Consider the following 26,575-nt stretch of genomic DNA (forward strand, 5'->3'; position numbering starts at 1 on the left):
AGGTTAGACATCCTCTAAATTTTACCTAAAGGTGTATTTGAATAATGTGCTTTGTGATTTTTGGACAAGAGGCACAAGTTTGCTTTTGCACATTTCTCTCTGTGGTTTTAACAGCTAGTTTTTAGAGAGTCTTCCAAAAGCATGCTGTGGGCTTAGATACCAAAGCTGGTGACTTTTAAGAGCAATTTGGAAGTGTTCCCTAATGCCCATAGTTCTTTGAAAATCCCAGGCAGGTCATCAGGAGTTTTGGGAGAATCCACTGTTCTGAATCACATGTATGGACCAAATCCTTTGCCTGAGTGTGCAGGGTTGTCACTGAAGTTGGTAAAAGCTGACTTTGCACATAAGAAGGAAAAAGCCTGTGAAGAACTTAATGCATATTGAAATTTATAAATGAGATTTCCTGAGATGTTTAGCTAGATCATTGAAACTATTGGTTAAGTTTTATACGATGAAAGGTACTGGAATTTGGAAACCATTTTCAGCAGTAGAGTTGAGCTAACATTGTGTAACTCAACTCTAGGTAGCTTACGATAGCTTCAAAACGTACTTGTGTAAATAGTGTTGTCTACTGGTGTCATTAATCAGACAGCTTGAATTTAGCTGTTAAATGGGAAAAAATATTCAGGAAAGGAAATTATATGATCTACTTTGATTGTAGTTGCATCTCTTTGCTGAGGAGTAGCTTTGGGATGAGGGAAGTAGTTGTTATTGTTGACCAAAGTTGTGTAACTCGGAAGGAGCATGTAGTTTACCCCTTTGTATTTAAGGGTTGCCTCTTGCACAAGATCTCTTCTGACTGGTCAAGGGAAGTGCAGTGTGCTGAATCACTTCACAGTGCTCTTTAAAAGTTGAGGTTGAATTGCATCGCATGAAAAGTAAGGGATGTGTATTTCAAGATTAGATTGTAATATCTGCAAGTAAGCAGTGGTAGTCTAATTTAAATGCTGTAAATCTTTAAGATGGAAAGCTTAACTAACTAATGTTTTGCTAATGAAATGAATAAATATGTATTTCTTAGGAGGCTGAGAGCTCCAGTAATAAGCAGGTCAAGGGACAAAACTTGGTTATACTACTAAGTTGTTCTGTGATGTTTGACAAATTGCTTGTCCTTGTTTACCATCTGTGGATCGATGCAAATCAGTTTGAAGGGATCTGCTTCCTCAACCTCAAATCTGAGAGGCTATGATGTTGGAATTGCATCCAGCTCCTCATAGCTGTGGTTAGTGAATAAAACTCTTTTAGGCTACAGAGCATTAACCAAGGAGCTACCAATTTGGCCTTCTGGTTTGGCTTTTGGATGATGAACAGATTATAAGGCCAACAATAAAGTGTTCCAAGACCCCTGTAAAATAAAGAATTCAACAGAAATTTGGGGTGTAACACTGAGAACTCTTAATGTATCTTCAAAAAGTACAGGATTTGGCAAATGAAGCACTGATAGTTAATTTTTTATCTGTCGCATAATGAAGAGATGCTTGTAAAGCTGCTACAGGCAATATTGTCTTTCTAGACAGGATTTTTCTGGCTTATAAGACATCTACCTGGGTACCTCATGAACAAATTCGAGTAGTATTCAAGCTTTATCTTGACCTCCTTCCAATATGCTGAGCTTTCATTGCAGCTGACCTCAACAAATAGATGAAAACCTGGTCTCAAAATCTCTTGATAAGCTGCAGAGGATAAGAAAGAAATTGTATCTCTCTTAGGTTTCTGAAGATGAAAGAATTAATTGCCTCTGGTCTGATTTACCTGATTTATCTGTTGAAATTTTAGGGAAGAGCTCAACTCGCCTCAGTTTATCTCCATAGGACAGTAGTCGGTGCTAGCGCCATTAACAGGCAGCTCGTATCCAGACAGTTGTGTGGGTGATGTGAGTGTGAAGTGCTCCCTACTTCCACATGGCAGTTTCAGTGTTTTCCTTGCCTGTTGTATTTTGTGGTGAGGGCTAAAAGCAAGCTCAGGTTCTGAGGGATCCCAGCAGCTAGACGACTAGAAGCTGATGTGAGAAGCAGGGACACAGCCAGTATGCCTTGAATGTCCCAGAAGTTTCTCAAGCTGCCTTCTGACTTTGCAGGTATTTCGAGGAAGGGAAGTAGGATAGCCACCATGCGAGAGTCCATTCCCCAAACAGTCAGACTAGCCACGCGCAAAATGGTGTTTTATCTGTGTCTAGAGCAGGATTGTTGCTGGAGCAACAGGCGGGAGCCTTTTGTACAATCCTTATGTCTGTGGCCTACACAGCCTGAAAACTCAGGCAGACACCACTGCAGTGGTTATAAATGATTCATTTATGTCTAGCAACTATCCAGGTATCTTAATAAATGAAAGCTAATAAAACCGTGCGATGCCCGAAGCTTGAACTGTTGGAACAGACATGTTATGAACAACCAGCCCTGCATAAGTGTGCTAGCCACAGCCAGCCACAAGCCTTGTACCTGCCTCTCTGGAGGTGCTTTTGCTGTGGCTGGCATCTCAGTCTGGCCTCATGACACTTTTTATAACTTGATGCACTCAACTCACGAGCTCAGGAGCGTATTTAAATGATGCAGGCTGCCCTGAAGTGGCAAGCTGACAGCTGAGAGTAATACAAGCCCTTCCTTCTTTCTGGACGTTTGAAAGCCCACTTGTGTAGTTGCCCTGACACCCAGCTGTGCTGAGAGGCTAGCGACTATGACTTGTGTTTGTCTGAAATGAGTTTATGGCTTTTTAGCATAGCTCTCTGACATCAGTCCAGATGGTGATTTCAGTAAGCAACATAATAGCTAGGCAGAGGGAATTCTTGTTCTGTTCTTACTTTGTGTATTAAATTCTCATATGCAAAGCCTGAGGAGTTTCCTGGTTATGCTTCTGCATGGGTGGGCAAATATGCCCTTCTGGGGTCATGGTGGAAAATGTATGAGGGAGGAATACAACGCCAGTATCAGGAAGTATCACTAGAAACCCCGAATTTCCACTCCAGCACATTCTGTGTTTTGTGGGGCTTTGTTTTGTTGTTTTTTTTTCTTGTTACACAGCTTTAACATTTAGGTTTGACCCAGATATTATGAGAAGCTAGAGGATTAATCAGGAATAAATTAGATTTGATTGTTGCAGTGCTTAGGTGTTTCTGTTCTGTGGATTTGGGCATCTGGATGAAGGTTGACTGCAAAAGAAAAACTATCTGCTGTCTCCATCCACTTGCCCCCTGATTTGAGTAGTTCTGAAACAGCAGATAAGGAAGCTGAAGGTATGTTTCTTTCTAACCATGCAGAGATTGCTATTAATAAGTTTAAAAATTACTACATGAAGACAAAAATGCATACATCTTCCTGCAACCTTGCCCCATTGTTACTGCTCTAATATTCTTGCAAGTGTGTTTTTAAGTGAGCAGTTCTTTTCCATTCTCCTTGACATCCACCTCCCCTTGCCCAGCTCTGCTACTGCAGGATTCCTTCTTTCATGCTGGTCAGTCAGCAGTTAGGGAAGTCTCTGTGAATGTGAGACTTGGAAAATCCAAGTTATTTATTTTCTTTGTTGTGACTATCCAAGTCATATCAAAGGGTTAATAATATATCCAATGTATCTGTAAGCATTTCTGACATGCAGCTGGGATCATATTTTCTCTCAAGCTTTCTCTGTAATCAACCAGTACTAGGATTCCAAGAACCCTGAGAGTTTGTATCAGTGGTAATGAGATTCTAATATCAGGAATAGGACTTAACCCTAAGGAAGAGTAACAACAACAGTAACAAATGAGACATGTATCCTGGGCAAAGGATCTTAAGTAACAAACTCAAACTGAACTCAGATTTCGGTATCAATAGAAATGATTTGGCTTTGCAGTGGAGTCCAACAGTGTCATGATTGCATATAATACCTTGGGTACTGTATGTAGAACAGTTTAGCTCTGTGTCTGTTTTATAGATGTATATAAATCAACTTTTAGCAGTAAACTCAGGCATAATAAATCTTTTATTTTTCTGAAGCATGAAAGTTTTAACGAATATTTAGCTGCGTACCTTGAGAAGCCATGGCATAAACATATAAAAGAGAAAGAGGAATTACTGTGTGTGGTTAAAGATGGATGCCACTTGCATATGCAGTTCTCTATACCAATTTATGAGCACTTATTTTGTGTATTAGCACATGGTGTTTTGTAGCTTAGTTAGATATGCAGAAACTATACGTATTTTTTGAAACCAGGATTCTTTGACTCTTTTTTTTTTGTTATTTTTTGAAAGAGCAGATGGGAAGGTATTTTACTGCTTTTAAGTAATCTTGGTAAAATTGGGCTTGCACAGTGAATTAAAGGCAAAGATTTATACTTTTTCTCATGTAGGACATCTAGGAACGGCAGTTCCCTTCAGCTGTGCATGTTAGGAATATATGCTCTTAAAAACTACAAGAAAGTATTTAGGTTTTACTTTTAAATAAAAGAAAAAAGCTGTAAGTTAGTCATGCACATAGACTAATAGTATTTAAAAAAAAATTAAGTGAGGCTATAAATCTGAGTGAGCTGAAAGTGACTGTGATCAAGAATTACTTAATGGATTTTATAATTTATTCTGTCATGAGAATAATTTTCTTCTATAAATAAGAAATCTCCCTAGCTTGTGTTCTCCATGTCACTGGTGATGAATGAGCTGCTTTTTCTCAGAGAGCAGAGTTTCTTTGGGCTTGCATCATAGTTCTAGTACATCTGACCAAGCTTTGGGCTGACATGAATGCTGTTTTCAGCAGGGTTGGATATGTGCCAGATCAATGCAAGTGTAATGCTATGCAATAGTAAAACATTGTCTTCTGAGTCAGTGGTACTGCAACCTATGGAGAACAGTTTTCACTGTATATATCATGTTTCAGTTGTTTGGTTGTTTAAAAATCAGGTTTTTCTTGCGAATTAATATGTCACTTATGTGAAATTGCCATGCCACTTATGGAGACTTGGCAGGGGAGAAAAAATAGTCATCTTTGTGGATTGTAGGATTTTGCAGATATGTTATTCTGCTTGTCTGTCAGTGGCATAGGCCTGGCATCAATTCAGCACTTGGCTGTATAGTGTACAGTGCAGAGATTCTTGTCTTGCCAGATAGCTCACTGGAGAAGTTAGTGGATGCCCAGGCCTTACGCTTAATTAAGCTTTTGCTTGAATTTCCTGTTCCTGGAAACTAACAAGGTATTTGAGTTTCATAGGCATACTTGAACTTTTAAATGTGACCCATGCCTTGAGGTGAGAAGGGATTGGTGTGCTGTGTTTTTCAGGCTCTGCATTGTAAAGCCAAAACGTTATCAGCATCATGGATTTGGCATTTGTCTCCAGTTTAGAGGAACGGGCTCCAAGGTTCATTAAGCATTAAGATTAGGGTTCATGTGAGGACATCTGAAACAGTTTTATATGAATCCGGAGTTTTTAATCTTTAAGTTTTATTGCCATGTTATAATAAAAAGCTAGTTATTAGTACGGTTTAGGTGAGGAGTCAGAGGTGTAACATAAATCGTAATGCTCAGCTGTGTGTATGAGAAGAGGAGAATAGCATTGAGGGGCATGCTTGAGTACAGCCAGAATGCCCTGTCTTTGTATTTATGTTAAAATAATATGCATCTTAGCAGACTAAATAGCAGAGTTTCTTCAGTGCAGCTTGATTAATTGACAGGGCAAGAGACTGTGGAACACTGACCCATTCAAATGGAGTGCTGCTCAAGTGCAAAGCAAGGTAATCCTGTGAGAGGTTTCAGCTTTCCAAGAGCGTATGTTATATTGGCTATGTATTTTGGACAATTATCCATGGCCACTGCTACTAAGTGTAAAACTGTGTGTGAATTGCAAATCCATTGGTGCATAGGACACTCTTCGCATCAGTTGTTACAGTGGTAGGTTCTGTATCAATATCTTCAAAAGCTATTTATACACAGTCTTCCTGAGCTGTGCCTTTCTTGAGCTGTTCTGCAAGGCCTCTGTGTTCTTCATATTTTTAGTCTTTGGCAGAGCAATACCCCTGCTGTTCTGTGTTTGGCATACTTGTTTTCTCAGTGCTACGTATTTGCATAGTTCTTTATTCACCTTTTACTTATAAGCCCTTTGTAGGACACAGTTCTGTCCTCCTTGTTAGAAAAGCACCTTGTTATCTGATCCTAAATAAATAATGTCAGGGGCATCATTAGCAAGCCCTGAAGAATGTTTTTCCAAAATGTTTTTGTGATCTCTATATTTTGAAAATTCTTTACCACTTCCTTTGCAACAAAATATTTTGAATTTTCGGTGCCTGCTGTTCCAATGTGATTTGTTAATCTTTAAAACTAATAGTGGATTTTTCTCTCCTTTGCAATATTTGGGGGCATTTTGGAGCTGCCACCAGAGCATGAGTTTAAAATACGTGGATGCTGGAGCTGTCTGGGTTAATAATTATCAAGTGCTGAAAGGCTGCTTGTAAGAATGTGAATCTGTAAAACTTAATTTAAAAAGAGAAATGTCTCCATTAAGGTTTACTGTGGATAGAATTTCCTGAACTCTCAAATATGAAATGCCCTTTTACTTTAAGATCAGGTCATTAGTCAGCTTTTCTTTTTAGGAATATGATCTGTTATTTGAGCAAAGAACTCTGTTGGATGCCCAACCCTCAAGCCTGGATTGATCTGTGAGCACACATCACTTCACCCTTTCTTTTTTTTCCATTTCTGAAGCTTATTTTCTGAAAGTGCTTCTCTTCCATTTCCTCTTAGAAACAAGGGCTTTTTGGAGGCTGGGTTTTAGCAGCCATACTCGGAGTATTTTCTTAACTGACGTTTTCTTGCAAGAATTTCTTGGGCAGTTGTCTTGGTGCTTTTCATTAGATCTGTTATCAGCTGTTGCCTGAAATGCCTTCTTTTCCTGGCAAAAGTTTTTCAAATTCTTAACTGGTGATAAATAACCCCAGGAAGGTCTAATAAGTTAGTCACACAGCTCTAGTACTGATTTCAGCTTGTCTGCCCTGCTGTGGAGATACCTTATCTCTTCAAATGCCAAGCCTTGGGGACAGCACCAAATAGAGCACTTATTCTTCCCATACCTACCAGAGCTGTTTTTTATCGGGGGAAGGAAATGACTTAGCTTCTCCCTGTGAGTGGGGATGGAGCAGCTTTTCACTTGCATTTTGTCCTGCCATTTCCATAAGGTGAGGTAGCTGTAAGGTTTTAGCTTCTATGCAGTGTATTACGGTGCTTCATTTAACTGCTAACTACAGAAGAATCCAAGCCAGCACCCGGTGCAGGGGAAAGGCAGGACGGCTGTGTAGATGTTGGACTGAAATTGACTTTGGGAAGTGAAGAACAGAATGTTGTCCTAAGTCAGGACAGGTGCATACATATGAGGGGTGGTAGGCAGAAATCCCAGCAGAGAGTGTTTAAAGGGTCTAGAGAATAGTTCAGGTCTTGTACAGAGACTCAAGTGTTATGGATGGAACCTGAAGAGGCTTTATTTTATCTTGGCTTGGATTATTGTCTTTTGGGTGTTTGGTATTGTTGGTTTGTTGGTTGTTTTTTTTTTCTTTCATCATATTTTGATTTAAGTTCCTCTAAGGACTATTTGATCTGTATTTCTTTTTTGTCATGTCTTTGCTTTTTTTACTGTTAAAAAGTTCCTTGAGATTTCATAATAATTTCTTCCCTCTGGTCATGGCAGTGAAACTCTGGTAATATCAGGTACCCAAAAGGCTCAATAGAAGTATTAGTCTTTATATTTCTGTTCTTTTTTCCTCCCTGTGTCATTTTACTTCTTGTGTAAGTAACTGTTAATACTCCAGAATGATTTTTTGAGAAGCATGTTGGCTGAACGGTAAAATTTCCCCAAGCCCTCGCTAAGTTTGTTTTGCCAGTCATCTCTAAAATGTCTGCTGGTCACCCAACCTCAGCTACCAAAAAAAAAAAATCAAGCCTGAGGAATGTTCCTATGTCTCCTTTTGAAAATGGTACAGGAAGACATTGTTTTATGGTTTATTTCAACCAAAATTCCCTTATCTCATGGAATGAGACCTTAAATTAGCAGTGTCTTACTACAGGGGATGGAAAAAGGATAAAATAATGGAAGATTTAACATCATACCATTTTGCTATCTCTCAGGACTGCTTACTTGGACTTGTTCCATTGCCATCTGTTTTCCTAGATGCAGAAGTATGAAAAATAGTACCCCACAAAATTTCCAAGCAAACAAAAAACCCCAACAAAACCAACACTTCTGTTGTAACAGTTCCACACTCTGACCATTTATACAGTAGCTCACCAGCCTTGGCATAGTAGAATGTGGTACATAGTGATGCAAAGGTTTTGTCTTTTGGAAGATGCACATCTGCTTGAGGATTTTCTATGTCTGAACAGTACAAATGTAAGAAAAAAATATAGCTAAATTGGTGCTTGGGAAAATCTGGGCTTGCAACTGGTGGGTACTCAGTTCAACTCAGGACCTGCTGTGCCTCAGCCCTCTGTCTGAATCTGCCAGCTGGGACCTTAGTACCTTCCTTAGACTGATCAGTATTGCTAAACTGGCCAGACAGATCAGATAGAGGACCTTAATGTGCTATCAACTAGGTATGTTTTTTGAGCAAGTGCCTTCAAGTGTCTTCCTGCTGCAAGAATGGTGGTGAAAATAACTTGTCTAAAGTGACTTGGGGATTGGACCTCAATTGTATATTGTAGCAAGGCTGCCCTCTGTGACTGGGTACCAAGGTGATATGGTTAACTTATGAATGTTGTGAAAATAAAGCACTGAACAATTGTGTGTTTCAGCTTATGAAGAATCATAGACTCATAGAATCGTTAGGGTTGGAAAGGACCTTAAGATCATCTAGTTCCAACCCCCCTGCCATGGGCAGGGACATCTTACGCTAACTCATATCACCCAAGGCCTCGTCCAACCTGGCCTTGAACACTGCCAGGGATGGAGCATTCACAACCTCCCAGGGCAACCCATTCCAGTGCCTCACCACCCTAACAGGAAAGAATTTCCTTCTTATATCCAACCTAAACTTCCCCTGTTTAAGTTTTAACCCGTTACCCCTTGTCCTGTCACTACAGTCTCTAATGAAGAGGCTGATGGGTTCTATGTTGCTCCTCTAGCACTTGTCCTGCCATTGGGTTTTTCATACCTTTCTCAGGGATGGCTGCAATACAACTATATTTTAAAATATATTTTTAAAGATTTAATTTAATGTCCTAGAATGATCCATTCAGCAAGATTTCTGATGGTTTAAGTTATCAGTTTTTAACCTGAGGCATGGCTGAGGCAAGGTAGGATTGGCAGAGCATGTGACTGGAGTTGTAGGGGAGTGCCAGGGGAAAGTGCAGGTTAGTGTTTTCTTCTGTGCAGACTTTTGCCCCTGGGCCATAGCACCAGGTCCTGGTGTAAAATGGCAGGGGTTTTGTTTGCCCCTATTTCAACAAAAATCTATCAGAGCTCACAAGACTTAACATATCAAGATAGATGCTCTGTATGAGTCTAAATCAGCATAGACAGTTTCCACCTACGTAGGAAGTGGTGCATTCAGTTGCTTTTCCGAAAAGCAGGAAGGGATAGTAATTGTGTGAGTGAAGGTGGTCGTTGTTGAGACAGTCTGCATAAACAGTGTGTCTTCTCAGCCAGGTTGGTGGCAGAGCAAGCTTAAGCCACTCAGTAGTTTGTCATCTGGGCTGTTGCTGTAGATCATGCAATACATCAGAAGCAGCCAGTCTGCTGTGGAAGAAATCTCTCTTTGGCACATTCTGCAGTGAGCAAGTCCTGGGGGTTTTGGTGCCAGACTGTTTAGAGATGTTTCCAACAGGAGGTAAACATTTTAATAATAGAGGCCTTTCTTCCTCAGGCTTTTCCATCTTGCCCCATCCCATTTCCTCCCTCTTCAGACTCCAACTGGTAATCTAAAATGTTGTTTGTTCCCTGCTCCTTTCCTTCCTCTCATTTTGTCCTTTTCCCATATTTCACAGGGAAGCCTGTACAAGCCATTTTGAAGATTTATTTAGAATCGGCTTTGGCATTTGAAGTTTCCATTAAGGCCTCTTTATTTTACTTCTGTTATTGTGTGTGGCTTTTGATCTTCACCTACAATATTTGTTAAGCTGCCTGATATATTCCCATTTGAGTAATAAAGAAAATGAGATGCTTAGCTGATATATCCTTTTGTTCCTGAAAAGAATAAGCATATAGATGATTGAAATCAAAGTAGAGCTACAGTATTTGGTAAGAAGTGCTCTGACTAAAAAAAAAAAAAACCCAGAACAAATCCCCCCCCCCAAAAAAAACCAAAACAAAAACCAAAAATCCTCACCAAAAAATGCCAAAAAAAAAAAAACAACAAAAATCTTAAGTTGCCTGTTGCAGTGGCTAAATGAAAAAGAATAGTTCTATAAGGTTGTTGCTGTGCAAGGATAAAAGGTTAGTGCATTTTGGGGAAAAAGAAGTAATATTTGTTTTCCATCCATGAAATAAAATTGCAGGTTACAGGAAGGGAGACGTGAGGTTTTTTTCTTGCCATTTTGTGCAAAAAGTGAATTGTCTGTGTATAATAGTATATTCTTTCATCATTTGTTTTTAGTGCATAATAGTGTTAGATTCTACCGTAAGCAGAAGGTAGGACTAGTACAGCGATTCCAGGGTTCCAGAGTTTTTAACTGCAAGAAGATGAAGAAAATACCTGAAACACCAAAACAATGACATTCCCATTGGGTTTGTTGCCACTCCCGATTATGGTGGTGCTGAAGATACAGGGACTCCGAGTGTGTAATAACACAAGTACAATTCGGGACAAGTTGAACAGAAGCTTTATTAACTGTGGTCATAGAGAACACTTAGAATAGCATCTCCCCTTCTGCTCCCCTGTTCTCTCCAAGGGATTGCAGAAACCCAACCTGTATACTGTTCTGGATGGTCATTTCAGTGTTAACAGAGCCAGGTGTCCACCCCTTGGAGGGATGGGCTCCTTAACGAGCTTGCAAAATGCCACAGTCCTAAGAAAGAATCCAGCAGTAAATAACGTGATACTATGGAGAGATTACTCTTGGTGGAGGCTGTGGCATGCCTTGTGTTATCTTACTCTTGGTGGCATGCCTTGTGTTATCTTAGTTCAGAAGTAGGGAGCTGAAAACAATCACAGACTGTTAGTTTTAAGCTGAAAAGAAGATTCTTTTGGGTAGGATAAACCTCTTAGCTAGACCTCTCAAATATTAAATATTAATCATTTTACCACCGCAGTAAGCTGCCAGAAGAGTCAGTTCTTGAATTGAGACAGCACAAAGAAAGATTGCTCTTTTCCATAGTGGCTATTCTTGTTTCTAAAGAGTATTAAATTATCATAGACATCTTTATTTCTCTTCAAAAATCTTGAATTTGAAGTGAGAATCTTGACCTAAAGACTTCCTTCCCAATGTGTGGGACTGGTTGAATTTTGCTTTGGATAAAAGGCATAAGGGTTTTCTCTTGGGGGAAAGGTGGTAAAGAAACAGTGTTTGTTGCAACAGGATTTTATAATTAAAATTTGCTTCTTTTAGGGGTTTAGTAATTTTCTGGAATAGTCTAACAATGAGCAATGTCAGCATTTCTCATAACATGTTCATAGATGGTGAGGAACTGTGTTTAGGGGAGTTGCTAATCTTTGGACACTGAAAAGTGTTCAACTGGGGTATCACTGGCCTAATGATGTTTTTCATGATGAGGTGGGTTTTTTGGGCTCCCTTCTTATTTGTGTTCTTACATTTATATTTTATGGAGACCTCCGTTCTCAACAACATATGCAAGGATGGCATTTAATTTGAAGTACAGTTGCAGAAAAATAGAAAACCCATCCATAAAATATGTCTTTTCTCACTTACCTGCAGTGCAGAAACTGCAGGACTGTTCTTCCCAAGCTACAAGCTGTTGTGATACCCAGATGCCTTCAGGGTTTCTGCTTTCAGGCCCTTACAGGCATGACCTGCCTCTAGGCAATGGAGTCAGACTTATGTGACAATTCACCAAGCACCTGTCAAGACTGATGTGATTTAGATCAATTTAGGATAGAAAATAAATATTGCTGAGGCGCTGTACTATCTATGGGTATTTTTCCTCCTAGTCTTCCTTCGTTTCAGTGGGATAACTTTGGGTGCACACGTGTTTTCAAGAGGGGAGAAAGGGGAGAGTCTTCCTTTCCAGCCACATTGAAATCCTTATGTGCTGGGACAAGTGTTTGATAATTTGGATTTTGTGACTTGCCACTCATAAATACTCCTTTCTTGTAACAGGTTGCTGAATGCAATAAAGCCGGGATTGGTAAAAAAGATCAACAGACTACCGACCCCCATTGCAGGTTTGGTAAGTATATAAAATGAAAAATCTTTCAGTGCTTCTTTTGCACCTTGATTTTATTGACTTTGTAATTCAGATAGCAATTATTTTTGTAATTTGAATTCTTCTAACCTACTAAACTCAGTCCCTCTGAAATCTCTGTGTAGTCACCTTAAAACTTGCCAGTCTTTTTTTTCAGAAGAGGGCAGTGTTCAAGAGACAGAGTATATTTTTAGAGGTTTTCTTGGTTATTTGTCATCTCCCAGTTGTGGTGATAGCTTTAGAAAGACTGGAAAGTGTGGAGCCATCACCACAAAATGATATTTTTTTGGAAAGAAAACTTCTTGTATATTTTGTCTCATTTTCTCTTTCCCCCAAATACCACAGTCTGCAGATAACATTCATTGCAGGACTGTCTAGGGAACTGTTTTATGTTGACTTTAAGGGCAGAGTAAAAGTTGGCTAAAATCTGTTATAAGCAAGGAAGACCACAGAGGACGTGCTGACAGCCCGTGGGCTCTCAGTGGCGCCGGGTGCTCAGGAGGTCACGTCAAGGGGTAGCACATTCTTGTGCCTGCAGCTGGGAGGAAGGTTGGGGTGTCAGCAGGCATTTAGTCTAACAGGGTTAGCTATGTAGAAATATGGCTGTATTGAGCTTCCCTTGTGATGTGGCTGGGAATGAAAGTACCCTTGAGCATGTGGAAGGTGGTCATTCTCAATTTAGACTAATGATATACTCACATACATGGCTCCTTCCTGTTTGGGCATTACTGACATTGTAGTTTAGTTGTGTAAGATTCAGAGTGCATTACTTGCTGATAGCTGAGGTTAATGTTCCTTTATATGAACCACATTAAAAGGTTTCAGTATACTAGAAACCTTGATACATTAATTTTTTAATTGGTTCTGTAATGTTATTACATAGCCTTTAAGGCTATTCAACGCTGTAGATTGACAGGCGTGTTTCTGCCTGAATACTACCTAGTATTAGGATTTAAGTTGTGATCCCCACCATCCTTTCTCTAAAGTTTCTTTGTGTGCCTTTGTTTTGCCTCTAAAACCCATCTACTTTTATTCCTACAGTCTTATTTGAAATGAATATTTGACATAAACAGCTGCAAAAGATACCAGTAGTGCAGTTTTCTTTTCCTTGGCTCCCTTTCAGGAAAGACTCAATTTTTGTTATGACTGTTTAAAGAGGATAATATTCAATTACATTGGTTTTTTTCCTATTCATATGTAAAATCCCAAAGGTAAGGTGGTTGTAGTAGGAAGGACATAGAAAAAGTCATGATGTGTTTGCAGTTTTCTCATTCCTTGAGATAAATCTCTCTTGCAAGATGTGTATTTTCAAAGCATTACCAAAAAGAACCTAACCGGTTTTCAGGCTGTTAATGACACAGTAGATCTTATTTTGTGTTGGACAGTGACATTTTTACCTCTGTACCTGTGTCCTCTACTTATCTTTAGTAATTACTTTGCTAAATAACAAAAGTTCACTGGTGCTTCTGGCTTCTTGACATTACCAGTGGGTGTTTTTAACTGTTCTGTGAATAAATGGCTCCTAGCAAAGCAAGCCATCCAGATATCACCTTGCTTTTGAGGGTGTCTAGTTCCATACCTGCTGACCTTTGTTGCCAATTTTTACTTACAGTGGTGAATGGCTGTTTTAAGGATTGCATGTGAATTTAAATAACCAAGTGTTCTAGTCTGTTAATGTATATTTATGGTGAAATATTTTAAAGTACAGACATCAGCAGTCAGTATGTTTGAGTGCAATGTGTATCTTTTTTCCTCTTACCTGTACCTTATCTGTGTGTCTAAAAGAAAAATATTACAATATTGATGCTGTAGTCCAGAAGCAGTTACACCTCCTAGTTAGTTGACCACATATGAGGAACATTCCTATATTTATTGCGAGTTTTTCTTTATTATCTTAGCCTTGGTTGGCTTGACATAGTATATAGTTACTTCTTTCCAGTTATTTCACCCCAGTGAGTGTGATTTCCTCTAGTAGACATAGAAATACTGTGAAAGCTTCAGTACCTTTTCTGCCTTGTGTGAGATACATGCTTTTGAACTCCTAGATACTGCTTCTGCCTAAAAATGCAAGTTAATAATTCTAGTAGAATTTATTAATTTATTTATTTATTCATTCATTTTCTGCTGGAATAAGTATTTAGTTCACTAGCAGAGACAATGGGTAGGTTTTCTTTTTTACAGAGTTGGAGCTAAAACTTATGAGTAATTGTGAAGTACTCAAAGTGCCTTTTGTTTCATATTAAACCTCTAGAGACAAAAACAGTCATACATTATCTAGCTCCACAAAATATCTACTTCAGTGTAATTCTCCAGATGATACTCTACTTTTCTTCTTTGTTATTGTAAGGACAAATAAAGTATGCTGTATTCAAGGAAAGTAACAGTAAACTTGAAGCCCGTATTGGAGCCATGCTGAGATGTTTAGCTAAGTGTTATCAGGTGTAAAAATTTTTGCCTGTATTTCACGTTTGAGTGACTTCTCATAACACTGCTGTGAATTATTATGTATAACTGGCCTTGTGTTGACAGACTGAATTCTGCAAACTTCTCCTAAAGCTAAATGAATCTGCAGTTATTGTGAAATTCTTACCAGTGACTTCCTCATGTGGTTTGAGAGGGAGCAGTTTATTTACAGACGTTTCGTATACCAGAACACCAATCACGTAAGCAAAACTTACTGGTTTTAGTCTTGTAGTGTTAAAGTAAGGACTGGAGGATCTGCAAACCACTGTACTGAGCACAAGCCATATAAATGCACAAAGATGATCTTTGTCTAGTTGCAAGTCGAAGTCAGGATGTGGATTGTATGCAGCATTACATATAGAATTACATATGTTCGGCTTTGCAGGCTTGTTTGTAATTTGCTTTGATCTCCAGAAGTGCTGACTACTGCTTTTATCACAGCAGAAGTGATACATTGCTTTAATGAAATAAAAGGTAGGACCAACAGTTTGGTATTCAGACTTACAGCGAGTATTAAATTTGATGAAATGCTTTCTCATTCCTGTTCAGTATTCACTAATCCAGAAAGCTAGTGCTCCCACCAAAAAGCAAATTCACAAAACACCCATATTAAACCTAGGCAGGAGTGACAGGCTTTGCTGAAAGAGCTGTGTTGCCAGAAGTTTTCTCATGTGAGAAACTGATACTGAACATCTTTATTTTAAGACTGTTAGCTTTCCAGAAGCATCATTTCATGTATTTCATGTATTTAATTGTGCAAGGCTGAAAAAGTATTTTGGCTTAGTTATTAATTCAAAAGACCATCTGAAGCTGCAGAAGTTTTACAACAATGGATTGTTAGAGTACAAGGAATATAATTAATGTATAAGTGACTTTTTAGAAAACCAACATTTTTTTAGTGAGTTGCTGTTTGTTTCTTTCATTTTGTATGACATTCATAGTAGACAAAACTAATCTGTTAGGTTTCTACAAATTACATTTTTATACAACTATGACTTATATATATAATTCTATAGAAACAGAAGATTTCCAGCACCATCATAGGTAAGCTTTGCTCTATAATGCTAACCACTGTATGTTGACTATCTTTTTTCCTCATAAAAAAAAAAAAAAGTTCTCGTTTTTGTTTCCTGTCCCTGAATAATGTCACTCTGTGAGAAAAGAAAAGGTTCTGCCTTATCTTTTGTTTGACAGGGTTTAGGAGAGTTTATAGCATTACTTCAGTTCCTTGAACAATCCCCACAGGAGATCAGACACTTACTTCAGAGGCTGTGTGAAAGAATCTCACATATAATAGTAGGAAGTAGTCAAGACAAAGTTGGAGGCCTGAACTTTAGCTTGGATCTTGGCTTGTGTTGCAGCACTACTGAATAAAAATCTGTTTACTGTGACATCCAGTTTTCAGCTTGTGTACGGTACTTAACTTTATGACACTGGTATGATTTACCAATGGAAAAAATAGCTCTGCAAAAGTCACCTGGTTGCATGCTTGTTGCACCAGGATGAACAGAACCATAGCATGCTGTTTAAAAAAGTTGGTTCCTTTGAAAACAAGGTGGGTTTTTTTTTCCTGTAATTATTTTCCTAGGAAGTTTCTCTTGGCGAAGTGCTCTCTGGGAACTTGCTATGAACCTTATTAAGAATAGCTACCTGTCTGCTGGTGCTGCTGATTTGCTTGCATGCTATACCATTGCATAAAATCAAGTATTTTTTTGACAATGCAGTATCCTAAAGAAATTTCAGCATCATATTAGGTTTCAGAACTTGTGCTTCTAATTAGGTTCAGCAAAGGAGATCTTTTTCCTTCCTGCAGATATCAACCTAAAAATAAAATTATAAGACCCAAACATAGCATAGTGTATTTCACAGAATTAACAATAATTAGAGAAGATAAAGATATTAATTTAACTGATGTGCATTATTTTTATCACTCTTTCCACTCATATGTCAGTTGTTACTTTTTTTTTTCCCCCTAAAAAATTATCTTGGCATTATTCCATTTTTTTTTTTTTCACTCTGTTTAATTCATTGTAGTACTTTCTGGAAAGAGCCTGCTCCTACTGTATTATCTAGATTCATAATATGATAATTTCTGTTTCATTATTTTGTACTTCTTGCAGCTGGACAAGTTCATTTGCCAGCACAATTGTAACCATAAAAAAGTCTTGTGTAAGTTGTGTCATATGTGAAGTAAATGAAAGCAAAATCTCCTGTCTAAAACCAGTAAGTTCTTAGCACTCACATCCAAAAAGCATTTTTCTGAATGCTGATGGAAAGCAAAGTGTCAGTATCACAGCAAAATGCTGTGCAAACTGTTCTGCCATGGTTTCTGTGGGTCTTCCTAGCTGAATGGTAATTGCCTTCTCTACATCTCCTGTGCCTGCCTTTGGTTCTGATATCCCGTACTGAATTAAAATGATACTTAGGGTCTGGCCAGTGGTTCAGAACAGCACTGCGTACTTTGACTCATCACATACTGTAATATATATTGAATCCCTTCACTAAAACAATAATATCCTTAGAATAAAATGGTTTATATCATTGTGTCCATGCATGTTTGGGTTTTTTACCCCCCAGGCTTTCTAGACTCTGCCTTCAAATTCATTCTTTGTTTAGATTTCCTTGCCTATTTCTTCTGGTGTCACCTGAGCTGGACAGAGATACCTTATAAATTTCCTGTTTAGTGAATTTAGCTGCATGCTGTACTCACAAACATTTCTAATTCATGAAGGATACAAAAGTAAACTAGCAGGTGTTTCCTAACCAGGCTGTTTGTAAACAGAGTCTGTGTGGAACAATCTACAGTGATGCTGTAGTTAATTCATCACTGAAAAGGAAAATAGACATCAGTTCAAAATTGGCAGGAAGCATAGAGAAAGCGGCATTAGTGAGGAAAAATGAGATGCAAACCAATAAAACCTGAAACTTTACATTGAAATTCAGCCAGAATTGAAGTTTTTTTATTGCTTCCAATTAACCATGCTAATGCTGTCCAGAATGAATTGCTCTCCTTCCATTTAGAGGAAAAGCTAGTGAGTCAAATGCAAAATACAATGTTGGCATCTCATTTAGCATTGTATTGGTTGAAATGGATGTGCTTGCTCTGGTGTTTGGTTTGGCTCCAAAACTCTCATACTTTTGATGCTGGAAATTAATCATCAATGTGACAGTAAGCCTATGTGCTGGAAGTGTGCTGCACTTGGGTTCACCCTGTGTTGCCCAGTCTTCACAGTCTGAACTTTAACCTGATGCATGGATGTAAGAGAGACTGGGATAATAGGAAACTAATAAAAAAACATGACCTATCAAGGAAAACAAACCAACCAAACAAATAAAACCCAAAGGGAGGTAAGTGACCTCACCTGTTTGCTTTTGATTTTCTGAGCTGTGTTTAGCTATAATGCATCCCCTCAGAGAAGTGAGTTCAGCCAGCTCATAGTAGTCTTTGTCTTCATCACAGCACTCTGACTCGTGAGCTGTCCTTAACATCCATGAGTATCCTCAGTTACCAGCTGGAGTGTTGTGTTTATGATGGCTGGAGGTGAAAACTGGGAGTGATACCTCTTTGCTTCTGAATTGGCTGTTATTGGTCCCTCCCAGGTTTCTGTGTGCTTCATGCACCCATGGCCCAATCCAGCACTCAGCATGGACTTCTGCAGACCAACTTCACTGCTGGCCTTGAAGTCCCTTCTTCTGGATGCTTTTTTGGCTGCAGGGCTAACACTGCACCCAAGCTAAGCTGTTTGTTAGCTGGCATCACTATTCTTCATACTAAGGATACTGTCCCATTCTGCCAATGTCCTGGTATTTGTTCCTTGTTAAAAGCTGAAGTCTCATTTAGCATCCAGAACACCCAGAACAGTTTCCTTATTGGGTCAGGTGGAGCAGCCAAGATGGTGTCGTGGTTTAAACCCTAGCCAGACAGCTTGTTCACTCACTCCCAGTGAGTGGTGCCAGGCTGAGAGCAATCAAGGCCCTCCCCCCCCCCGGGGCTCTCCCCTTCCTTGCTCCCAGAGGATCAAAAGAGTGCAACTCCCACGGGTTGAGACAAGAACAGTCCAGCAACCAATGTACAACACAAATCACCACCGCTACCACCAACTACAACAGTGATAACAGAAAATAACAAGGGAAGAGAATACGATACCACCAGCCAAGAAACAAGTCCCACCCGGAAGCCTGTGTCCTTCCGGGTAACTCCCAGTTACCCCCCACCCTGGGCATGACGTGCTGTGGTATGGAATACCTCTTTGGCTAGCCTGGGTCAGGCGCCCCATCTCTCCTTCCTCACGGCTTCCCCTCCTCCCTGGCAGAGCATGAGGCTCACAAAGTCCTTGGCCAAACCAAAACATCATTGTTATCAGCTCTGTTCCCAAGCCGAAAGTCAAAACAGTGCACTGCACTGCACCAGCTACCAAGAAGGAGAAAAATGACTGCTACTGCTGAGCCCAGGACGGATGGGTAAGGGTTTGCCGGACACGCTTGAAGGACAGCTGTGAACTATAGCTGCTGTGTACAAATGCGAACATTGTCATGTTGTTAAGACCTGTTCCCAAGCTAGACTGGTTAGGATTCAAAATGCAGCAGTTTCACGGTCAGTTTAAGCTGTGTCCTGAGCCTGCTGAGTTCTGCTGCTGAGAATGTCATGACTTGGTTTGGTCAAATGCTAATGATATGTGTTAGCTCTTTGTGGCAAGGATCATCTGCTAGTCTCTTTTAGTCTAACACCTCACCCCATGAATCCTGCTCTCCAGGCCAGAACTCCTAGACAGTATGCTAATGCAAATAATAAATAACACTTACAAAAATATCACAGGCATTCCTGTGTCATTCACAGTCTGGTTTTAAACTGTTCTCCCAACTTGAGTCTTCAATGGCTTTATTCACATTGAATAACTTAAAATGTTAATATGCAAATGCAGAGGTAAAGGGAACCTTTTCTGTGTTAAAACCAAGGGAGGATGGTGACTGCACAGGATCTCCTCTTTGAATTTTTTTTCATTTTACATGGACCCTGTTTTGTTGCCCAGCCTTGAGAAGGGAAAGCCAACTACCATGCTTTAGAAAAAAGTACTTCTTTAAAGTAAACAGTCTACATGGTTTGGGGGCTGTCAGGTGACTTCACAAAGATGTTATTTATAGAACCATAGAAATAAAGGCTTATGTAAAATTGTTTGCTTTCTTTTTTTATGGACATAGGAGGTTTAATGAAGTGAAGGATTCCAGGGATAATATTTGAAAATGGCAAAAAGAAAGACACTGCTGCTGCTGAAGCCCTAATGCTAGGCAGCTGAAATGTTAACTTGCATTTATCATGGCATTAACCTTTACTATAAATGCCTAGTCTTTCCTCTGGTTGGGCAAGGCAGCTGGCTTCCAGGAGTAGTTCACTTTTTACCCGTGAAAAATGCACATTGGCCACTGGATTAAGTTTTAGATTTGATTTTAGATTCTAAAGTGTCCTCCTGCAAATTCAACCATGACTTGCATCACATTGGTTTACTGATTCTGGTTGAGTATTTCAGAAATGCCAATTATTTTTGAAAAGTAATCTCTAAGTATCTGCAAGTATCAGAAAAAATAATAGTTCAGCAAACAAAATGCCTGTGTAGCTTAGGGCTACACTAAATGAAGTGAAGAATTCAGTGCCTTTCTTCAGCTGTTGTCTTAGAAACGAAGGGCCTTGTGAGTAGAATGACTTAAACTCTCAGGACAAATCCCATTGTTGAGGCTTATGCCTTCTCTTAATAGTTGGGCAAATACCACATGCTCTGAAGGTGTGTGCTACCTTCTGGAGTTTTCAGTGGAGGAATTGGATGCCCTGAATCTGTAACTGTGTCACCTGAATGTGGCTCTGTTGGGGTTGTACCCAGACACCTGCAATCTGTGGGTAACTTTTGTTGCAAAATTGGTTTTTCAATGAGGTTATAAAAAGAAGGGCTGAGATGGTGTGCTACATGTGTGTAGGCCAGCACACATAAAATAAGCAGAAATACAGCTCTCCATGCCTTGAGGCTAAAAGAAGTATCAGCTTTTGTCCCTAAGAAAAACTAGACCTGAGACTATGGTTGCTTTCAGCTGCTGTGAATTAGATTTATCTACACCTTCTAAAGGCCTCTGTGCAGACACACATAGCGTGGGGAATAAACAAGGGGAGTTAGAGACATGTTCACGTCTGCAGGGCTATGATCTTACTGGCATCATGGATATGTGGTGGGATGGCTACTGTAACTGGAGTGTTGGAATGGAAGGATATAGGCTCAGTGAAGGACTGGCATGGGAGATGATGATAACTTATTGGTCAGGATTAAAGGGAGGGCAGAGACAGGTGGCACTGTAATGGGGGTCAGCTACAGGCTGCCTGACGAGGAAGACTAAGTGGATGAAGCTCTCTAAAGATAGATAGGAACATTCTCATGTTCACAAGCCCTGGTTTTCATGGGGGACTTCAACCACCCCTATATCTGTTGGAGGGACAACACAGCAGAGCATAAGCAATCCAGTAGGGGCCTGGAATGTGTTGGTGACAACTTCCGTCTCCCGCTCACTACCCTGGTCTTCAGGAGAAGAGACTTTGACCTCTTCAGGTATCTGCTTGGGGTAAAGGCCTGGAGAAAAGAGAAGCCCAAGAAAGCTGGTTAATTATCAGGGATCACTTTCTCCAAGCTTTGGAGAGGAAGTCAGGTCAAAAAGCCAGGAGGCCTGCGTGGATGAACAAGGAGCTCTTGGACAAACTCCAACATGAAAAGGAAGTATACAGAGGGTGAAAGCAAGGACAGGTAGCCTTGGAGGAATTCAGAGAAATTGTCCAAGCAGCCAGGGATCAGGTTAGGAAAGCTGAAGTATCTATAGAATTATATCTGGCCAGGGACACCAAGAGCAACAAGAAAAGCTTGTATAGGTACGTTGGTGACAAAACTAGGAAAATGTGGGCCTTCTTCAGAATGAAATGTCCTGTCTCCATGTCCTCGTTACTCAGGACATGGAGAAGGCTGAGGTATGTAATGACGTTTTTGCCTCAGTCTTCACAAACAAGCACTCCAGCCACTTAGTGCTTAGCCACCAGCAAGTGCTTCATCTTATATAGGTGGATAAGGAATTGGCTGGATGGTCACACACAAAGATTTGCGGTCAACAGCTCATTGTCCAAGTGGAGACCAGTAGCGAGTGGTGTCCCTCAGGGGTTGGTGTTGGGACTGATCTTGTTCAACATCTTTGTCGATGACAGGGACGGGGAATTGAGTGCGCCCTCAGCAAGTTTGCCAACAACAAGTTATGTGGTTCAGTTGATACGCTGGAGGGAAGGAATGCCATCCAGGGGGACATTGACACTCTTGAGAGGTTGGCCAGTGCCAACATCATAAAGTTCAACCAAGCCAAGTGCAAGGTCCTACACCTGGGTTGGGGCAATCCCAAGAGTAAATACAGACTGGGGAGAGGAACCTGAGGGTGTTTGTTGATGAGAAGCTGAACATGACTCAGCATGTGCAGCTACAGCCCAGAAACCAACCATATGCTGGGCTGCATCAAAAGGAGTGTGGCCAGCAGGTTGAGGGTGTTGCTTCATCCCCTCTACTCTGCTCTCAGGAGACCCCACCTGGAGCACTGCATTCATTTCTGGGGCCCCCAACACAAGAAGGATGTGGTCTTGTTAGAGCAAGTCCAGAGAAGGGCCACAAAGATGATCAGAGGCTGGAGAACTCCTATGAAGACAGGCTGAGAGAATTGAGGCTGTTCAGCCTGGAGAAGAGAAGGCTCTAGGAAAGCTTTATAGCAACATTCTGGTACCTAAAGGGGCCTACAAGAAGTTTGTAGAGGGACTTCTTGCAAGGACATGTAGCAATAGGACAAGGAGGAGTAAGTTTAAACTGCAAGAGGATATATTCAGATTAGATAATAGGAAGAAATTCTGCACTATGAGAGTGGTAAGGCACTGGAACAGGTTGCCCAGAGAAGTTGTGCATGCTGGTACACGATTCTGCTATGTCAGCACTAGCATTCATAGAGTTATTAACTAGAGCGGACAGCTGATCAGGCTGAAAAATACCTTTCTCCTTCGTCTTGCAGCATGTAGCTGCATGAGCAGGAGTGCAGGCAGGAGGGAAGGAAGAGGCTCACCAAGTTGGGGAAGATGTTATTTGATCAGTTTCTGATAAGTAGGTTCAAAACTGCAGCTGGGGAGTTTAAACTTAGATGCAATCCTTAAGTTATTGGCCAGAATTGAAGGACACTGGAACCTGGGAAAGTCTCATCCTGAAATCCCCAGCTTAAAGGTTGTCTGTGTCTAAAACTATACTTAGTAGTACTCTCACTCCCTAATTCTGGATAGCCTCTCACAGGTTGGAGTCTGTAGGTCTGTGCTATAAATACCATCTGATCCTCAACTGTCTTTGTCAGTGACATGTAGCCTCTGCTGCAGGGAACAGCTAGATGCCAGTATTTATTGGAGAGAGTGAGAGCTAAATTCAGTGTAAATGGGGTTGACCAGAGTAAGAATATTTGCTGTTATTTGATGCTACCCTGCATTCTCACAGCATGTGAGAAGCAGGTGCTGCTGCCCATAAAATCCATGTGATATGGTCTAGAGAATGTTGATAACTGGCTAACAGTACGACCGGAGATGTGAAAAGAGAGGGTGCCTTCCAATTAATCTGAACAGTCCCTGTGATGTGAGCAGGAACAAAAGTTTCCACAGTGTGGTCAAACCAACAGATCTGCCACCTGAAAATGGGTCAGGGAGGCTTAAGCTTCGTTTACCTTCTTCTCTTGTGAAAAGGGAGCAAGCATGAGTTAGCAACAGTCTGTTATGACCCCAGCCCTTGTGCTGAAGATGGGGGCAGACGAATGCTGTCTCTAATCCCGTTCCTGGCTGTGAATCAACTCAGTGAAGTCTGTTGCAGTTTACGTCTGCTAGCAACTGTCCGTACTGTTTCTATGCTGAAAACCTTTCCAGGCAGTGTAAGTGGATTTCTGTCAGATGGTGTGCATGTCACTAGCAGGAGCCTACGTGCTGAATGCAGATGATGGAACGTATCTTGCTCCAAAGATCACAGTGCAGTTATTTCCCTGGCTTAAAGCAAACAAGCAAAAAGGCAAACTAGTGGAAAACTAGTGCCTTAAAGATCCGTGTGCAGTTATTTTTTTGGTTTAAGAGCCCAGTAAAATTCTGCAGTCTGGTGCTGTGGTCAAGAGTTCATAGAGGCTGAATTATCTGCCACTGAATTCTCCTTGCCTTCTGCATTCCTCAGTGCTCCTGGATTGAAGCCACTTGCTTCCTGCTTGGCATGGTACTTTTCAATTGTAATGTGCTTCCTCTTAAATGTCCAGAGGTCTAATGATACTATTGTAAACCTGTTAAAATTAATGCTGCAGAGGAAGCAGCTTAGTTAATTGCTTGTGCAAAAATACAGTAGTAGGCTGAACTATCTGACTGAAGCACATCAAAGCCATTAACTATTAACCTTTTGAAAGCTGAATAGTCTTGTGATACTGTGTGGAAATCTGTCCCACAGCTTAGTAGGAGAATTACACATTCATTTCTGGACAAACAATATAAATAATCATCTGGAAAATTAATATTGCAGTACAGAGGCAATCCTCAGTTATTTCAGGTGGTGCCGTTCTGTTAAAGTCTTCACTATTACCATGTCGTTGCTTTTGCCGCCTCAACTTCACTTGGGAAGCACTGTTATTTAGTTGGTGAATGTTGGTTTCTGTTTGGGGCTATAGTGTGCCCTGATTTGTTACTGTGCAACGTGTGAAAGGGAGTTTTCTCTTCAGGATTTTCAATAAGGGAAGAGTATTGAACTTGCTAAATGTGTGCATGCATCCAAGTGTGTACTGAGTTCAGCTCGGCTTTTTTCAGTCCATTCTGCACGCTCCTTCATCACCTTGGTTTTCTCTTTGAATTGTAGTACTTCTCAAGAACAATTTAGATTCAAGCTTGTGTTTCCACATAAGGCTGATGGTAAACATTATGTTTTTCTTCCCTTCCCCTTTCTTTTCCTTTTTAGTCATGATGTTGGTATTATTCGGTTTCCTTTTACTGCAACAGCTGGAGAGATGTTACGTGACTTATTGTGTTGTGAAGTCATATTGGTGTGTTAGGAGGCATGTTGGACAGAGTGCCAGATGTGAATTTCACCCTTGCACCTGTTGTGGGGCAACAAACCTCAGGCCTTAAACTGATATCCTGGGCTGCTGGTGCTCTTGCCTTTTATAACTACTGGGTTCATTGGGTGCTGTGTAGCTTGGCTGTGTAACCAACAAATCCCATGGGTGTTACCAAGCACTCGTGGATATTTCTAATACCTTCTCTTAACTAAAGCTGCCTTGTTGCTGTTGTCCTTTGAATACCATTTCTGCTTTGGCTGGAAGGAGGCTTGCTGGTTTTTCCAAAACCAATCCTAACTTTACTACTTCTTCCTAGCAACAGCATTAGAGATCTTAGAGCTAATGCCTGCTGCTGGCTGAACATGTGAGTTTCCAGTAGAGTTTTGAATCCTGATCTTTGCATTCAACCCCCAATAATGCAGTTGTAGGGGTTCCTGTGAAGTTGCTTGCTGAGTGCCTTCAGGGAGAAGCTGCAGGCCTGATTGCCAGGTGATGGACATGAGAAGATGGAGCCTAGTACCCAGAACTGTAAAGCTCAAGTGTCAGTGGGACACAGACTTACTGTGCAGGCATCAGCTAGTCTTTGGCTAACTATGGGAATGATCCAAGGTCATTCTGGAAACTAAGGAGGGCTGAACTGTGAAGCAGCTCCATTTCCTCGGCCAGCAGTGCGTGGACCAGGAATGCTGGTCAGTGATACTTGCTTTTAACCTTTTTGTCCTTCCTGCCTGCTCCTGTCCCACACATTGAGTAGGACCATGCTATAAACACTCTCTGATTTTTGAGCCTGATTTTCAGGGGAAAGCTGACAGACCTGCTAGGTAAATAGTGGCGTTTATATTCTAATTTCTGGAGTTACAGGGATCAGCTGCAAAGTATTAGCACCACTGTACAGTATGTCCTCTGTTATTTAAAAGTGAGGATGATGAATAGGTTCAGTTATTTGAGGTTTCAAGTAATCTAGGGCAATTTTCAGTGTAATTAATACATGTCAGGAATTTGACCCTTGTGGAGATAACAAGGAGTTCTGGATATCACTGAGGTGATACTGTAAACAAGTTTTGAAAATTGTGCCAGAAAACTGCCTGCAGAGGACAGTAGCACAAGGTAATAAAATCTCGCACCTTCTGATCTAGAAAAATGATTTATACAGCTTTTACTTGACATATGCAGAAGTAGAAAATCCCCTTTACTTCTGTACAATACTCGGATGTTTTCTTCATTAAGTTTCTCCTGTTACCCCTAAAGAGGTCAGACAGAAGTTGCTTCTTAAACCATAACAACTGCATGAAAAGCATAACTTGAAACATCCTGAGAGTCCATATGCATCAGACACAGATAGACTGTTTTACTGTGCCGTTGATTTTTAAAGAAAATACAAGCTAATTAAAAAACACCTGACCAAACAGAAAGAACACTCAAAACGCAAACCAAAAACCCTATAGGGTTGATACTATGTATTGGAAACTGTACTTTTTACGTATAGTAATACAACTTTTTACAAGAACAATGGGTAATAGCTTTAGACTGAAAGAAGGTTGATTCAGATTGGACATTAGGAAGAAATTCTTTACTGTGAGGGTGGTGAGGCACAGGCTCAGGTTGCCCAGAGAAGCTGTGTCTGCCCCATCCCTGACAGTGTTCAAGGCCAGGTTGGATGGGGCTCTGAGCAGCCTGGTCTAGTGGAAGGTGTCCCTG

General features: G+C 40.4%; 2 protein-coding genes across 7 annotated transcripts in view; both read left to right on the forward strand.

Annotated features, from left to right (window-relative positions):
- Positions 1-26,575, forward strand: part of LIMCH1 (LIM and calponin homology domains 1) — a 180,248-nt gene that overhangs the window by 62,497 nt on the left and 91,176 nt on the right. For all 6 annotated transcript variants that reach the window (XM_062642449.1, XM_062642447.1, XM_062642448.1 and 3 more), the window contains exon 3: positions 12,217-12,286. In XM_062642449.1, coding sequence (XP_062498433.1) covers positions 12,217-12,286 — 70 coding nt within the window. The remainder of the gene's footprint in view (positions 1-12,216; positions 12,287-26,575) is intronic.
- TMEM33 (transmembrane protein 33) overlaps positions 2,453-26,575 on the forward strand; it is a 221,824-nt gene continuing 197,701 nt past the window's right edge. Inside the window, exon 1 of the mRNA XM_062642478.1 lies at positions 2,453-2,457. The gene's annotated coding sequence lies outside the window, so the exon portion shown is untranslated. The remainder of the gene's footprint in view (positions 2,458-26,575) is intronic.

This window comes from Pezoporus occidentalis, unplaced genomic scaffold (assembly GCF_034315485.1).
Source record: "Pezoporus occidentalis ecotype Australia unplaced genomic scaffold, CSIRO_AGI_Poc_V1 ctg71, whole genome shotgun sequence".
Classification (NCBI taxonomy): Eukaryota; Metazoa; Chordata; class Aves; order Psittaciformes; family Psittacidae; genus Pezoporus; species Pezoporus occidentalis.